Here is a 16,434-nt window from a genome sequence, read left to right as displayed (position 1 = left end):
ATATTAGTATGTTAAAAATTTGCCCACACTCCTGCCGCATGCTTGACGTGTTTCCTCACAGCACAAACATAAACATGGTTATAATAGCAGCCAGCTGCATGCATGCATATGGGTCATGAGCCTGCCTGTTAAGCTCAGTTCACTGTCCTTTCACTTCTGATTCAGCTGTTCTGAATCACAGCTGTTCAATTATAATTTAAAGCAACCAAATTGTGTCCACAAAAAGATATGTTTGCAGCTGATCTATCAAATCATTTGGAAGGAATGGTTTCACAATGGAAAGGAGAGGCATGTAGTATAAAAGCAGCTGATGCCAAAAAAGATTAACTGTTGAAATCAACTCTTGTAGGCTGATCTGCCACCATTTACATTTTAATAACTGGGAAGAACTGTCTTGTCTGCAGTTATTGATCGGATTCTTAGAAGAAGTAACAGAGTAGACAAGGGTATTGTAGTAGATGTAGCAGAAGGGTATTGTAGCAATATTTGGATTTTCATAAGGCGATTGCTAAAGTACCGGAGAATAAACTTATGACTAATATCAGAGCACATGGAGTCAGGGAACAAGTAACTGGACAGAAAACAGTAAGAGTTGAGTATAGCTATTTGGACTGGCAAGTGGTGTTCCACAAAGTTCAGTGCTGGGACGACTGTTCAAAATTTACATTAATCATTTGGACTCTGGAATCAGATGACACCAAATTGCGGGTGTTGTTAATACTGAGGAAGAATGTGACAAAATGCCAGAAGATATTAAACTTGCAAAATGGGCATGTAATTGGTAAATTACTTCTAATATAGATAAATATAAGCTGGTGTGTTTTGGTAGGAAGAATAAGGCGGCTACATACTGCTTCGATAATGAGTCCAAATGAGTAGAGAAGCAGAGATTTGGGCGACAGATACACAAATCACAAAGTAGCATCACTGGTTAATAAAGCCTTATATTTAAAATGGAAAAAAAAAAGCACTGGGTTGAATTCTAGAGGGATGCAATTGTGAAGCAGAGAAGTTAATGTTATACTTGTATGGAAGCTCAATTAGACCACATTCACAGGTCTGGTCTGCAGATTATAAAGAGGATGTAGAGGCACTGGAGAAGGTGTAAATGAGATTCACAAGGATAATACCAGAACTGAGAGGATATACTTATCAGAGAAGGCTAAGCATTCTGGAGCTCCATTCTGCAGGAAAGAGAAGGCTGAGGGGTGACCTGATAAGTCTTCCAGATTATGGAAGTGTTTGATAGGGTAGATAGAGAAAATGTTTCTCCTTGCAGGGAGTCCAAAACTACAGGTTATAAACAGCTTCCCTTCTAATATTTTGTTGTGAGCAGCCTATTCATTTAAGTGTGCAAGGCCACACGCGCCTAGTAATTTAAAGGGGACAATTTGTGCTCTGCCTGCGTGGGAACTTCTGGGTTGCTGTGCTACTGCACAGCTTAGAGGAAAGATTGATCATAAATATCAGAAACTAATAAATCAATAGAGAATTTAGGAGAAACTTCTTTATGCAGAGAATGTAAGAATGCACAAACACAAGGAACAGTTGTGGTGAATAAGATAAGTGCTTATGAGGGGAAGTTCATAGGCCACCAACAACAACTTACATTTATATAGCACCTTCACCGTAATAAAATGTCCCAAGGTGCTTCACAGGAACAGCATAAAACAAAATATGACACCAAGCCACAAAAGGAAATATTGGATCAGATGACCAACAGCTTCGTTAAAGAGGTAGGTTTTAAGGAGTGTCTTAAATGAGGAAAGCGAATTAGAGGTGGAGGGAGGGTATTCCAGAGATTAGGGCATAGGCAACTGAAGGTGTGGCCACCAATGATGGAGCTGTTATAATGGGGGATGCATAAGAGGCCAGAATTAGAGTGCAGATATCTAGGAGGGTTGAGCGGCTAGAGGAAATTACAGAGATAGGGAGGGGTGAGTGTTATGGCCACGTGATGTGGGCTGTGGGTGGTTCAACTCCCACAGCAAGTGTTGTTGTTGTTAGGGTTTTAATTTGTGATTTATTTGTCAAATAATCAGTGACAGATTTTCTTGTAGTTTTAAAACAGAAGATTAATTATTTAGAACCATAGAAAAGTTATGGCACAGAAAGAGGCCATTCAGCCCATCATGTTTGCGGCAGCCGAAAAATCTAGCCACCCAATCTAATCCCACCTTGCCGCATCTGGTCCGTAGCCTTGCAGGGTGCAGGTTCAGGTACCTTTTTAAATGAGTTGAGGATTTTTGCCTCCACCACCGATCCGGGCAGTGAATTCCAGACACCCAGCACCCTTTGGGTGAAAAAGATTTTCCTCATGTTCCCTCTAATCCTTTTACCAATCACCTTAAATCTGTGCTCCGTGGTAATTGACCTTTCCGCTAGGGGAAACAGGTCCTTCCTCTCTACTCTATCTAGGCCCCTCATAGTTTTGTACACCTCAATTAAGTCACCCCTCTGCCGCCTCTGTTCTAAGGTTAAACAACCCTCATAGCTGCAATTTTCAAGCCCTGACAACATTCTTGTAAATCTCCTCTGTATTCTCTCCAGAACAATTATGTCCTTCGTGTAGTATGGTGACCAGAATTGTACGTAATACTCCAGCTGTGGTCTAACCTGCATTTTATACAGTTCCAACATTACATCCCTGCTTTTGTATTCTATACCTCAGCCAATAAAGGAAAGCATTCCATATGCCACCTTCACCACTTTATTTGCCTGTCCTGCAGCCATCGGGGACCTGTGGACATGCACTCCAAGGTCTCTCACTTCTTCTGCCCCTCTCAATATCCTCCTGTTTATCATGTATTCCCTTGCTTTGTTTGCCCTCCACAAATGCATTACCTCACCACCTCCAGATTGAATTCCATTTGCCACTTCTCCGCCCACTCAACCAAACCATTGATATAATTCTGGAGTCTACAGCAATCTTCTTTATCAACTACACAGCCAATTTTTGTGTCATCTCCCAGTCATGCCTCCCACATTTAATTACAAATCGTTAATATATACCAGAAACAACAAGGGACCCAACACTGAGCCCTGTGGAACGCCACTGGAAACTGCCTTCCATTCGCAAAAACATCCGTTGACCATTCCCCTTTGTTTCTTGTCACTGAGCAAATTTTAGATTCAACTTGCCACATTCCCCTGTATCCCATGGGCTTTTACTTTTCTGACCAGTCTGCCATGTGGGACCTTGTCAAATCCCTTACTAAAATCTTGACAACATCCACTGCACTACCCTAATCAATCCTCCTTGTTACTTCCTCAGAAAATTCAATTAAGTTGGTAAGACATGACCTTCCCTTAACTAATCCATGCTGACTATCCCTGATTAATCTCTGCCTTTCTAAGTGAAAGTTTATCCTATCTCTCAGAACTGATTCTAATAAGTTACCCACCACGGAGGTCAGACTGGCAAGCCTATAATTATTTAGTCTATCCCACGCACTCTTTTTAAACAATGGTACAACGTTCGCAGACCTCCAATCCTCTGGTACCTCGCCTGTATCTAGTGAGGATTTGAAGATGATCCTCAGCATCCGCTATTTCCTCCCTGGCTTCCTTTAACAGTCTGGGATACAATCCATCTTGCCCTGGTGATTTATCCACTTTCAAGGATGTCAGACCCTCTAGTACTTCCTCTCTCACTATGCTTATAGTATCTAATATTTCATACTCCTCTTTAACTACAATGTCTGCATCATCCCTCTCCTTTGTGAAGACAGTGGCAAAGTACTCATTATGTAGAATTTATTGAGCAATATGCTTATCCTTAAAGTGTGGCAACTGCACACACTCATGCATTCACTCGCGTGCGTGCACACACACTCACAAGTATATACAGATAGAAATGAAAAAGTGGTAAGTGGTTTTAAGTGCGATAGGGTTTTGGGGTTCATGGTAAAACTGTTGAATTCTCTTGAAGGTCAATTTCTGTTTGATTGCAGACCTGAGGGCTTTGTAGATTTCTCTTGGTTGAAAGTTTAGTTTGAAAACAAAGGATCATTTCCAATTCACTGCTGCACAAGTTGAAAATGTAGAATTCACAGGGGGGCACCTTCCTTCTTGGCTTGTTCAATTTTTCTCCCAGCTCTCAGCTGGGCAAATTTTTGTCATGCTTCTTCCTGGGTCTCCCCCTCTCTTCAGGGAGCTACCTTTTTAAAGCTAAAATTTTCTCACATCTCGCTTCTGTTGAGAGACAGAATTTTCCTCCCTGTGGTGACCGACAATGGCCCAGCATGTGGCTACTTCACACCTTCTTTGTTTCAGAAGAACCTATTCAATTCAAAAATGTCTCTTGATGGATTTAGGATGGGTGCAATTGTCACCTCTTATCTTTGAATGTATTCTTTTGTCCTTGCCAGACAGTAGATGTTTGAATACACAAATAAGATCGTATGACCTTCAGCAGCCATTTTGAAATGGATTGTCCACCGTTCTGGAAGAAAAGTCAATTTTTATAACGCTTCAGGATGAATTCTTGTAGGTGCAATCGCTGCACTTTACGTGAGTGTCACCCACCCCCCCCCCCCCACCAAAAGGAAAAAAATGAAAATCTTTGGATTTTATTTTTTTTTTGGTTTGGAAAGAAAGAAAAAATGTAACAATGAAGGTATAGGAGTCGCACCTCTGCACACATGACGCCCACACCTCAATCTCAACTGCTACAGTTGGCTTTGTCTGTAACAGCCATTTCTTGGTTAACAAGCAGACAAATAACAGGTTTAAAGAAAGATGAATGCTTATTAAACAACACCTGAAAAATATTTGCAACTTCACCCACACTCTCGCGCACACAGACACACACAAAAGAAAAGATAGAGATTAAAAGATACCATGCATTTAGGTCTGATGGGTTTTAAGAGTTCATTGTAAACCTTACATTCTTGCCTGGGGGTGAAGATTTTTAAAAAAAGGTGCAGGCCTGTTTTTCCTTTTTCCTGATTCACTGAAGACAAAGCTTGGAAAGTTTCAGGAGGGCGAATGCGTTGTTGCAAACTTCAATTTGTTGATGTTGTCTCAGTTTCAGTTCAATGTCGAAAACCCTGGTGCATTTCTCGGGTATAGAGTTCAAGGCCATTTCCAGAAATTGTCTACTTGTAGTTTAAAAAATTATGTTCATGGGCAGAGTCCTCCTTCTGCTGGAGCAGGTGAAATCTCTTTCCTGAATCTCCCTTTGTCTGCCCAGCAGATACTTTTATTAAACTCCTTATCAGACCCCTGGTTTCTGTCATGTGACAATGGTTTCTCTTCATTGTCCTCATAAATGGTGTCTGATGCTGAAGCCATTGTTAGACAATGGGGTCTCCGTTTCGCCCATCTTCATTCCATTTTGATAAAGTGGAGTTTTTCTACACCCATACATTTGAGTTTGAATTTGGAGACACCATGCCTGCCATGACATTGTTAACCCAATTTGTTGAATAGAGGTAGCATTAACACAGAGTGGCCATTTGTATTTTGATGCCTTATTCAAGGCTGGTCCAGACATGAAGATTGACTCGGGGTTCTTGTAGTTTCCATGTGTATTCACAGTATAGGAGAAGGTCACCTGACCTCTTGACCCCAGTTTGTTTTTTCAGAAAATGTGCCCATTTTGGGTTTGTTTTATAAGTTCATTATGTAGTTCATAATTTCTCCATGTGTGAGTGTGACGCTGTCTCTAAACTGTGAGACTGCTTGTCCGACATCCAGTACTGGATGAGTAGATATTTCCTCCAAGTAAAGATTGGGAAGACTGAAACCATTGTCTTTAGTCACTACTACAAACTGTTGCCCAGCCGCAGACTCGATCCCTTTCCCTGGCAAATCTCTGAGGCTGAACCTGATTGCTTACAACCTTGGTGTCATATTTGACCCTGAAATAAGCTTCTGACCACATGGCCAAGCCATCACCAAGACCGCTTATTTCCACCTCCATAACATTACTTGACTCCGCCCCACCTCAGCTGATCTGCTGCTGAAACTTCATTCATGCCCTTTTTACCTCTTAGGCATGGTTAATCCAACTATGGCCAGCATCTCAAGTTCTACGCTGTATAAAACTGACGTCATCCAAAACTCTGCTGCCTGTATCCTAACTCGTGCAAGTCATGTTCACCCATCACCTCTGTGCTCGCTGACCAACATTGGCTCCCAGTTAAACAATGCCTCGATTTTATAAAAAAAAATTCTCATCCTTGTTTGCAAAGTGGCGCAGTGGTTAGCACCGCAGCCTCACAGCTCCAGGGACCCGGGTTCGATTCTGGGTACTGCCTGTGCAGAGTTTGCAAGTTCTCCCTGTGTCTGCGTGGGTTTTCGCCCGGTGCTCCAGTTTCCTCCCACATCCAAAGACTTGCAGGTGATAGGTAAATTGGCCGCTGTAAATTGCCCCTAGTGTAGTAAGGTGATGGGGAATATGGGATTACTGTAGGGTTAGTATAAATGGGTGGTTGTTGGTCGGCACAGACTCGGTGGGCCGAAGGGCCTGTTTCAGTGCTGTATCTCTAAATAAATAAATAAATTGCTGCATGGCCTCATTGTTCCCTATATCTTTAATCTCCTCTAGTCCCACAACTATCAGCACAACTATGTACTCATCGAATTGTCATCACATCATTATGGTGCCCAAGGAGGCCATTTGGCCCATTGATGCATCTCCCCGATTTTAATGCTCCATTGTGGTAGCTGTGCCTTCAGCTGCCTAGACCCGAAGCTCTGGAATGCTTTCCCTAAGCCTCTCAGCCTCTCTCCTAATTTTTCCTCCTTTAAAACACTCCATAAAATCCACGCTTTGGTTAAACTTCTCATCTGCCCAACGCATCCAGATGAGATTTGCTGTCATATCTTTTATAATGCCCCTGTGAATGCCTTGGGATGTCTTATTACATTTAAAGGTGCTACATAAATAGAAGTTATTATTTTACTCTTCCCCATTTTCTCCTTCTGCCCTCACTTGCCCACTCTTGTGCCCTTTTCTCCACCCCCCCCCCGCCCCAATCCAGCCCCCAGGCGAGTCCCACTTTAGTGTTTCTGTTCTTTTCCATTGAGAGAAACAAGGAGGAAAAAATAAATGCAAGTTACTCTTTGTTCTAGAAGGCCTGGGAATGGTGACCCTCCACAGCATTCTTTTCCTATCTTTCAGTCACCAGAGGAATTAGTAACTCAGTACAGCCATATACTGGATGCTCCAGTTGGGTTCCTAACTCCCCAGGACAACTGGGAATTTGCTGGATTTGGGAATTTGTCCCTGAGCGTGGCCTCCAGCAATTCAGTTGATCAATATAAATTTCCTATCTCAAATGTCACATAACCAAACCTCCAGAAATGCCTGTAACCAGAGTTGACAACCTGATGCTCCTGTGATAGGACATAAGATTGTGATCTTCCAAATAAGGGAGAATTAGGCTGGCAGGTTGAACCTGGAGTGGTATACTGGCCATTAAAAGTCATCAATTCAAGTCCCTGTTTTAATTATGATTAACGTGATTCGGCTGACACAGCACTATCCTCTCAACATGTAGTTCCAGCACACAAACCATTGATCAGGTGAAAATTGTGGGATTGGATTGTATCCAGATTGAGGGTTACAACAGACTCGGAAGGATCGCAGTTACCCTGTGAATTGTATAATCACCAGTACTGCAATAGATGAAAGTCTGTTTCTTCTACCCATAACTTTGCTGGATATTGCACTTTATACCATTATTTTTCTAAGTCTCACTGTTTTCATTTGTAGCCAGGCTTCATGCGGCAATTGCCAGTTTCTTCCTTTAAAAGCATAAATTCTGCTATTCAATGGGGAAAGGATGAGCTGTCTCAAATTATTTTGATTCAATACTTTTTTGAGGTACAGATTTATTTAAAAACATGACTTAGTGAATACATTAAATGATTCAGTAGAATGCTGCTGCATGTTAAAGCTGTCGGTGATGTAATTAATCTAGGTTTACAGATCAAGTCATAGTTGATGGCATGGAAATTGTGTTCTAAAGCAGTGAACAGTGGAAAATGACTTTTGTGTTTTTGGGCATGTGAAATAGGCTGTAAACTGAGACTGTTCTTTCCTCCTATATATTCCACATTTTATCTTTCTTGTATCTAACCTGGAAAATTCAGATCTTCTCCAATCCCAAAGTGTCCTCTTTTTTTTTCAGCAATGTCATAGAAAGGAATTGCCAAATTGTCTCAGAAAATATATCTACTTCAGAAATGCTGGACATTTGGTATCCGTATCACTAAGTTGAAGTTGCAGGGTTAAAGGTTATGGTTCCAATTTACCTTTACTCTTGCACCTGGTTTTTGCCCTGGGATTTCTGGAGTTTTCCCAGAAACTGAAACTTGGCTTATGCCAGCAGTAGTCTCCGGCTCAATAGAGTGATTATAATTGGGGGCTGTTCCCAGCTTCTTGTCTCATTTCCCTGGCGGTCTGCTTGTTGGTGCTGTAACCTGCCCCTATAACCCTGCTAGCTGTAGACCTTTAGAGGTTCTGGGTCAAGTTGAATAATTATGGGGAGGACTCATTTGACACTTTTCATTATTTATAATCTTTTCATTACACCCGTACCCCCTTCTGCCCCAAAGGATGTCTAGTCCAATCAGGACCTCCTCATGAACTGTAACTGTGCCTCATTTTCCTAACCCTTTTACCGCCTTAACAGACGTTGGAATTGTACATTGAATGCCTCTCAGGATTGGAAATGGTAGTGAGGTTGAATAGGAACAGCACACTTCACTTGCATTGCTCCTGTTTAGTGTCAGGAATGTGTTGGGAGATGGAAGCAAACCTTTTCCCACAGATCTGTATCCTTCTGTGCATTGTACTTGTTCAAATTGTATGTGCCTCATGACCGGCTTTAATTTTTTCACATTCTATTGTGGACCTTTTCATTGGAAAATAATGGCTTGACTTGATGCAGATGGAGTTTAATGTGGAAATGTGTGAGGCCATCCACTTTTGACCCGAGAAAGACACATCAAAATATTTTCTTTAGACTGTGAGAGATTACAAACTGTGGAGGCGCAAAATGGTTTAGGTATCCATATACACATCACTTAAAACTAGCACACAGGTCCAAAAATTAATGAAAAGGACTCGTGGCCTTTATCTCAAGGGAGTTGGAATACAAAAGTGAGGAAGTGATGCCTCATTTGTACTATGCCTTGGTCAGACCCCATCTGGCATTCTGTAACTTCATGCAACCTCACAACCCGGCATATCTCTCACTCTGTCATTATCATCAAGTCAGGGGACCAACTCTGGTTCAGTGAGGAGTGCAGGAGTAGCACCAGACATAACTAAAAAGGAGATGCCTGTCTAATGAAGCTATAACAGAGGACTACATACATGCTAAACAGCAGAAGCAACATGCTATAGACAGAGCTAAGCAATCCTATAACTAACAGATCAGATCAAAGCTCTGCAGTCCTGTCCCATCCAGTCATGAATGGTGGTAGATAATTAAGCAAATAACCAGAAAAGGAGGCTCCAAAACATTCCCATTCTCAATGATGATAGAACCCACACGTCTGCAAAAGACAAAGCTGAAGCATTTGCAACCATCTTCAGCCTGAAGTGTCAAACAGACTCCTCCTGAGGTCATTGCCATCATCAATGCCAGTCTTCAGACAATTTGATTCACTCCATATGCTATCAAGAGACGGCTGAAGGCACTGGACACAGCAAAGGCTATGGGCCCTGACAACATCCCGACTGTAGTACTGAAAACATGTGTTGCAGAACTAGCCGCACCCTTAGCCAAGCTGTTCCAATACATTGGCATTTACCCAACAGTGTGGAAAGTTGCCAGGTATGTTCTGTCCACAAAAAGCAGGCCAAGTCCAATCCTCCAATTACAGCCCCATTAAGTCTACTCTCAACTATCAGCAAAATGATGGAAAGTGCCATTGACAGCGCTATCTAGCGGCCCTTACTCGCCACCAGCCTGCTCACTGATGCTCAGTTCGGGTTCTGTCAGGGCCATTCAGCCTTGGTCCAAACATGGGCAAAAGAGCTGAATTCCAGAGGTGAGGTGAGAATGACTGCCCTTGACATCAAGGCAGCATTTGACCAAGTGTGGCATCAAGCAGCCCTAGCAAAATTGAAGTCAAGGGGAATCAAGGAGGAAACTCTCCACTGATCCCCTGGATATTGTTGCAGGAGTTCCTCAGGGTAGTGTCTTCATCAATGATCTTCCCTCCATCATGAGGTCAGAAGTGGGGTTGATTGCACAGCGTTAGTACGTTCGTAATTCCTCAGATACTGAAGGAGTTCGTGCCCTCACGAAGCAAGACCTGGACAACGTTCAAGCTTGGGCTTATTAAGTGGCATTCCCCCATCGTCAACATCCTGAAAGTTACAATTGACCAGAAATTTAACAGGATCAACCACATAAATACCATGGCTGCAAGAACAAATCAGAGATGGGAAATACTGCGGTGGCGAGTAATTCACCTCCTGACTCCCCAAAGCCTGGCCACTCCCCACTTGCCTGTATGAGTGCAGCTGCAACAATGCTCAGAGGCTGGAGACCATCCAAGACAAAGCAGCCCGTTTGATTGGCATCCCATCCACCACCTTAAACATTCACTCCTTCCACCACCGGTGCACAGTGGCAGCAGTGTGTACCAACTACAAGATGCGTTGCAGCAATTCGCCAAGATTCCTTTGAAAGCACCTTCCAAACTCATGATCTCTACCACCTAGAAGAGCAAGGGCAGCAAACGTGGAAATGCCACCACCTGCAAGTTCGCCTCCAAGTCGCACACCATCCTGATTTGGAACTATATCGCCATTCTTTCACTGTTGCTGGGTCAAAATCCTGGAACTGCCTAACAGCACTGTGGATGTACCTACATCGAATGGACTGCAGTGGTTCAAGACGGCTGCTCACCACTACCTTCTCGAGGGCAATTAGAGATGGGCAATAAATGCTGGCCTTGCCAGCAACACTCGCATCCCAAGAACGAATTTTTTTTTTAAAGTTGTGTTTTGAGCAAAGAAACTCAGGAAAGACTGCAGTGCAGATTCACCAGACTGTTAACTGGAACAAAGTGAAGTGATGAGGACAGGGCTTGTATCCCTTTGGGTTTAGAAAGTTGAGAGGATATTGAATTGAGGTTAAAATGATAATAGGATTCAATAGGGTAGGTACAGAGAAACCAAGGGCCGTTCTTGCTGAAAGACAGCACCCCTGACGCCCCCCTCTCGCCCACCCCCACCCTGAGTGGCCCCCGCGAGCCTGAGCCCACTTTGCTTAATTCCAGGACTGCCTCCATGGCTGCTCCTCTGGGTCTCCTGCAGTACCAGAAATGGCCACTGTTTCCAATGGCACTGCTGTGACTACTGAGCTGCCGGTCCTCTGATTGTCTGGCAGCTCTTGGGGCAGGATCCTGTCCCTTAAAGGGGGAGCATCTGTGGACAGTTAATTGCCTGCCCACTGTTGAATTTGCACCCCCCCCGGCCCCACCCTGCAGCGGCTTTCTGGCCCATAGCCAGGAGCCCCGCTGCTGTAATAAAATCCAGCCCATTAACTGGCCTTCTCTCATTTCAGATGACCAGCCTGCTACCTATTTCGAGCACTTCCTGTTTATTTTTATTCTCTCTTTCCTTTGAAAGATCTCATCCACACAATTTACTGTGCCTCCTATCTTATTTGAGTACCTGAATATACAACTCTCTGTTCCTTCATCCAAGTCATTAATATATGTCAAGCTGAGGTTCAAGTACAGATTCCTGGGGAGCACCACTTGTTACATCCTGTCCATCATTGCTCCCCTTTATCCCTAATCATCTCTGTCTCTTGCTTCCCAACCAATTACCAACCCATGCTGTAAGGCAACCTCCATAGCTTTCTCATTGCTCCTTCTCTAATAGAAAAATTATACAAAAATGAGCAATCATGTGTTTTGTGTAGTTCCCAATTGTCTGGTAGGCACCAGCTTTGAAGCATATATCTTCTATAACTGACCGTACCTGTACTTCCCTTGAAAAAATACCATAGCAATTTGCATGTAATTTTTTTTTTTACTTTCAGTCTGGTGCATTGCTGTTATACTTTCCAGGGGTTGGGGTGGGTGGGTATCTCTACCATCCGGTAATAATATTTGACCACCTGTTTCTTTTCTTCCTTTCCTGTACTTCATGATTTCCTTTATTCAGTGATCTCTACAATCTACTACTTCTGAGCTGATTATCTCATTCATATATTTCAAGTCTGCTGGTGAGTGTTTGGAGACCATGAATGTTTGTGTGTTCCCAATGAGATATTGACTGCATGAGTGAGAATGCCAAGTTAATTAGCTTTGGTAAAAAAAGGCTAGTCTTACAATGGCAATATGGAAAACAGTGTTGTACATTTTCTGCATTGAGCAAATTATTTAAAAAAAAAAATTTGAATTGTATCAATTTTAAATGTATTTCTGAACAATTGTAATGTGCGTGTTTGCTCTATTTAATAAGATAAGATCATCCTCCCCTCATCAATAATCTCCCTGTTGCCTGCACATGACCATGCATGACTTGTTATAATTTTTGAAGGAGGAATCCAGTTTCTCCAATTGCTTTGCTGATTTTGGAGAGGGAGAAACAAATGGTCATTTTCCATGAGATGGAGAGGAGATCTGATAAAACTGCTCTTTGCTGTGCAAGATGATGGATGATGAAATTATGCAGATACTATAATTGCTAAGCTACAAAGACTCATCGACTGTCTCTCCCATGCCTGTAACTTATTCTCCTTGATTATAAGCATCAGGAAAACTGTGGTTATGGGACAAGGTGTTGCATCTCTGCTCCTGATCACACAAAATAACACCCCACTGAAAGTGGTTAGCAAATTCAGTTCCCTTGGGTCCATGATGCTAGACAATCTGTCCCTTGATGCAGAGCTCAATACACGCATAGGGAAAGCAGCTACCACCTTTTGGTCGACTCCCAAAATGCACATGGGTAACTCCAAGCTGACCCTTAGGATCAAGCTGATGATTTATAAGATCTGTGTTCTCAGCACCTTGCTGTAAGGCTGTGAAAGATGGGTGACTTACAGCTACTAGGAAAAGAAGCTCCGTAGTTTCCATCTTCATTGACTGTGGCGCATTATGGCAGGACAAAATCACAAATGTGGCAGTCCTCTCAAATGTAGAGCTCTTAAGTGTATTGACCCTACCACCAGAGGCAACTTTGGTGGATCGGACACATCCGCAGGATGGAAGACTGTCGCATACCCAAGGACCTTCTCTATGGTGAGGTAGCTGGCACCAGATAACCAGTGGGGTACCCAAAACTCCGCTTCAAGGATGTTTGCAAGCGTGATATGAAGTCCTGCCTCTTGAGAATTGACCTTCACAACCAGCAGCAAAGGTTCACCAAGAGAAGACACCCCACCTAAATGGATCGTTTGCTGCATGTCCATCTTTAGTAGATGGAAGGATGCCAACCATAATTGCAATGCAGTGTTTTCATTGGCTTAAATTGTTAGTTTATAGTCAACTTATTAACCATCATATTCTTCTTGAATATTGATGATGGTGTATGTCAATTTTTCTGAAAGATATAGAAAGTGTTTGTATTGAAATATTTGTATTTATAATTTCTCCCAGTGTCAGGTTTCATATTTGCTATTTCCTAAGCATAAATTCTATTTCCCCTGTGTAGATTTAAAAAAGAAAGACTTGCATTTATATAATGCTCCTCATGAGCTCAGGACGTCCCAAAGTGCTTTACAGTCAGTGAAGTACTTTTTGAAATGTAATGTAGGAAACATGGCAACCAATTTATGCACAGCAGATCCCACAAACTGTGATATGATAATGACCAGATATTCTGTTTTTTTTTAAGTGATGTTGATTGATTTCCAACCTTGGGTTATGGTGAGTTATCCTGATCACATTCTGCCAGCAGGAGCAAACTGACCACTTAGAGTGGGAATTGTGTGGCGAGAAAAGTACACAATCACGGCGTATCAGATATTTTAAAGACTTTATTTGGATAATTTAGCTTTTCATTTTAGTTTCTGACATTACAAACCTATGGTGCATGCAATAATTAACCAGTACCTCTGTCCCATGTAGATAAGGCAACTGGATCCAGTTCATCACTGTGTTCGCCTTAGAAAAATGGTGCACAATAATATGGAATGTTATGTTCCCAACAGATTGGACTACATACAGGAACAGGTAACATTTGGTACAATAATTTATATTTAAAAAAAAAAAGTCTCCCCTTCCATTATTCATACTTGGGTATAGTTCCAGCAGCCATTCTTTGCATGAACCTCAGGCTGTACAACCATGGAGAGTACTGTAGCCAGAAACAACTCTGTCTCACCAGATTTCCATGCACACAAGCATTTTGTAGAAGTATTAATAGATAGTAATCAAAGAAAGAAAGAAAAACTTTGGTATTCCTCAAAGTTTCAGAACTATGAATCGCTGTTATGAAGGCAAATGTGGTAGCCACTTATACACAACAAGCTTCTACAATCAGTGAATGAGATGAACAACTAATCTGTTCTCAAACAAAAACAAGAAATGCTGGATTCACTCAGCAGGTCTGGCAGCATCTGTGGAAAGAGAAGCAGAGTTAACGTTTCGGGTCAGTGACCCTTCTTCGGAACTGCCAGACCTGCTCAGTGAATCCAGCATTTCTTGTTTTTGTTTCAGATTTCCAGCATCCGCAGTATTTTGCTTTTAACTAATCTGTTCTTATTGGTGTTGGTTACAGGAGAAATGCTGGTCAAGACTTTTGAGCAGGTAGATTCAATATCTCATTAGTTCAATATCTCATCCAAAAGAAGTCATGGCCAACATTGCAACAGTCCCTCAGTACTAAATTGAAGTGTCAGTCTGGATTATGTGCTCAAGTACTGAAATGTAGTTTGAAGCCAAAATTATCTGACTCGAATGTAAGAGTGTTACCAACTGAGCCAATTGGCTCATTTTCTCCCAGATGCTGAGAGGCTAGTAGTAACATCTTAGTTGCTGATCAGCTGAGATTAGCTAACTTCAGACACCCTAAGTATAACTGGAACTTTCTGCTCTATATGGTTTAACAATACACTGGCTAATAGTTTTTACTCACTAGTTCATTAAGGGAGTTGTTCACTATTACTTTATTGAAATATAACATTTTGCCTTTTCAGACACCTGTTCAGATCACTTCACTTTGGTTTCTGCCCTCCCTATAGCACTAAAACAGCCTTGTCATACTCACCAATTATATCATAACCAACTGTGATGTATTATCCCTCTTATCTGAACTTTTGATACAAGGCAACCATGCCATCTTCCTTCACTACTTCTCCTCCTGTGGCGTTTTCCTTGCAAGGCCCATTTTTCTGTCCAAATGCATCCAGTGTATCTTGAACAACAGCTTCTCCTGCCCCTGCCTGAACACCTTCCACAAGGATCCATCATTCAATTCCCCCCCCCTTTATCGACCTGTCTTGTTGATGTCATCATTGCTACACGGTCAGCTGAAAACTCTCTCGTTACTCCATGGCTGCTTTCTCCAGATGAACTAAGTTGCATATAAACTCTGGCATATTTGGGACACAGCTGAAATTGTATCCTATTCATCAACACATAGAACATTGTGTTTCCACCCCTACCTCACCCGATTGCCACTGAAACCCTTATAATTATAGTTGATATGTCAATGTCCTTGTTACAAACCTCCTTCCCTTCACTCTCCATAAATTCCCAAGTCATCCAAACATCTGCTGCCCAAATCCTGCCCTGCACTAATCCTTTTTGTCCATCACCATCCACACTGACACTCTGTTACTCAAGGCATTGAACTTAAAATCATCATCCTGATTCACAAATCGCTTCATGGCTCATTACCAGGTGAGAGTGACTGCCCTTGATATCAAAGCATTTGACCGAGTGTGGCATCAAAGAGCCTGAGCAAAGCTGGAGTCGATGGAAATGGGGGAAAACTATCTGCTGGTTGGAATCATATCTAGTGCAAAGGAAGATGGTTGTGGTCGTTGGAGGTCAATCATCTCAGCCCCAGGACATCACTGCAGGAGTTCTTCAGGGTACTGTCCGAGGCCCAACCATCTTCAGCTGCTTCATCAGAAGGTCCGAAGTGGGGGTGTTCACTGATAATTGCACAATGTTCACTATTCGCAACTCCTCAGATACTGAAGCAGTCCGTGTAGAAATGCAGCAAGACCTGGATAGTATCCAGGTTTGGGCTGATAAGTGGCAAGCAACATTCATGGCACACAAGTGCCAGGCAATGACCATCTCAAACAAGAAGAGCGGATTTAACCATTTCGCCTTGACATTCAATGGCATTACGATTGCCAGATCCCCCACTATCAACATCCTGTGGATTACTATTGACCAGAAACTGAACTGGAGTAGCCATATAAACACAGTGGCTACCGGAGCAGGTCCAAGGCTAGGAATCCTGCAAGTAACTCACCTCCTGACTCCCCAAAC

General features: G+C 42.4%; 1 protein-coding gene across 2 annotated transcripts in view; it reads left to right on the top strand.

Moving 5' to 3' along the window:
* LOC137376374 (rho guanine nucleotide exchange factor TIAM2-like) overlaps window positions 1-16,434 on the top strand; it is a 438,770-nt gene that overhangs the window by 264,123 nt on the left and 158,213 nt on the right. For both annotated transcript variants that reach the window (XM_068044808.1, XM_068044809.1), the window contains one exon: window positions 14,056-14,160. In XM_068044808.1, the coding sequence (XP_067900909.1) occupies window positions 14,056-14,160 (105 nt within the window). The remainder of the gene's footprint in view (window positions 1-14,055; window positions 14,161-16,434) is intronic.

Source organism: Heterodontus francisci, chromosome 13, assembly GCF_036365525.1.
Source record: "Heterodontus francisci isolate sHetFra1 chromosome 13, sHetFra1.hap1, whole genome shotgun sequence".
NCBI lineage: Eukaryota > Metazoa > Chordata > Chondrichthyes > Heterodontiformes > Heterodontidae > Heterodontus > Heterodontus francisci.
The sequence above is the reverse complement of the archived record's forward strand: the minus strand, read 5'-3'. Positions and strand labels throughout refer to the sequence as shown.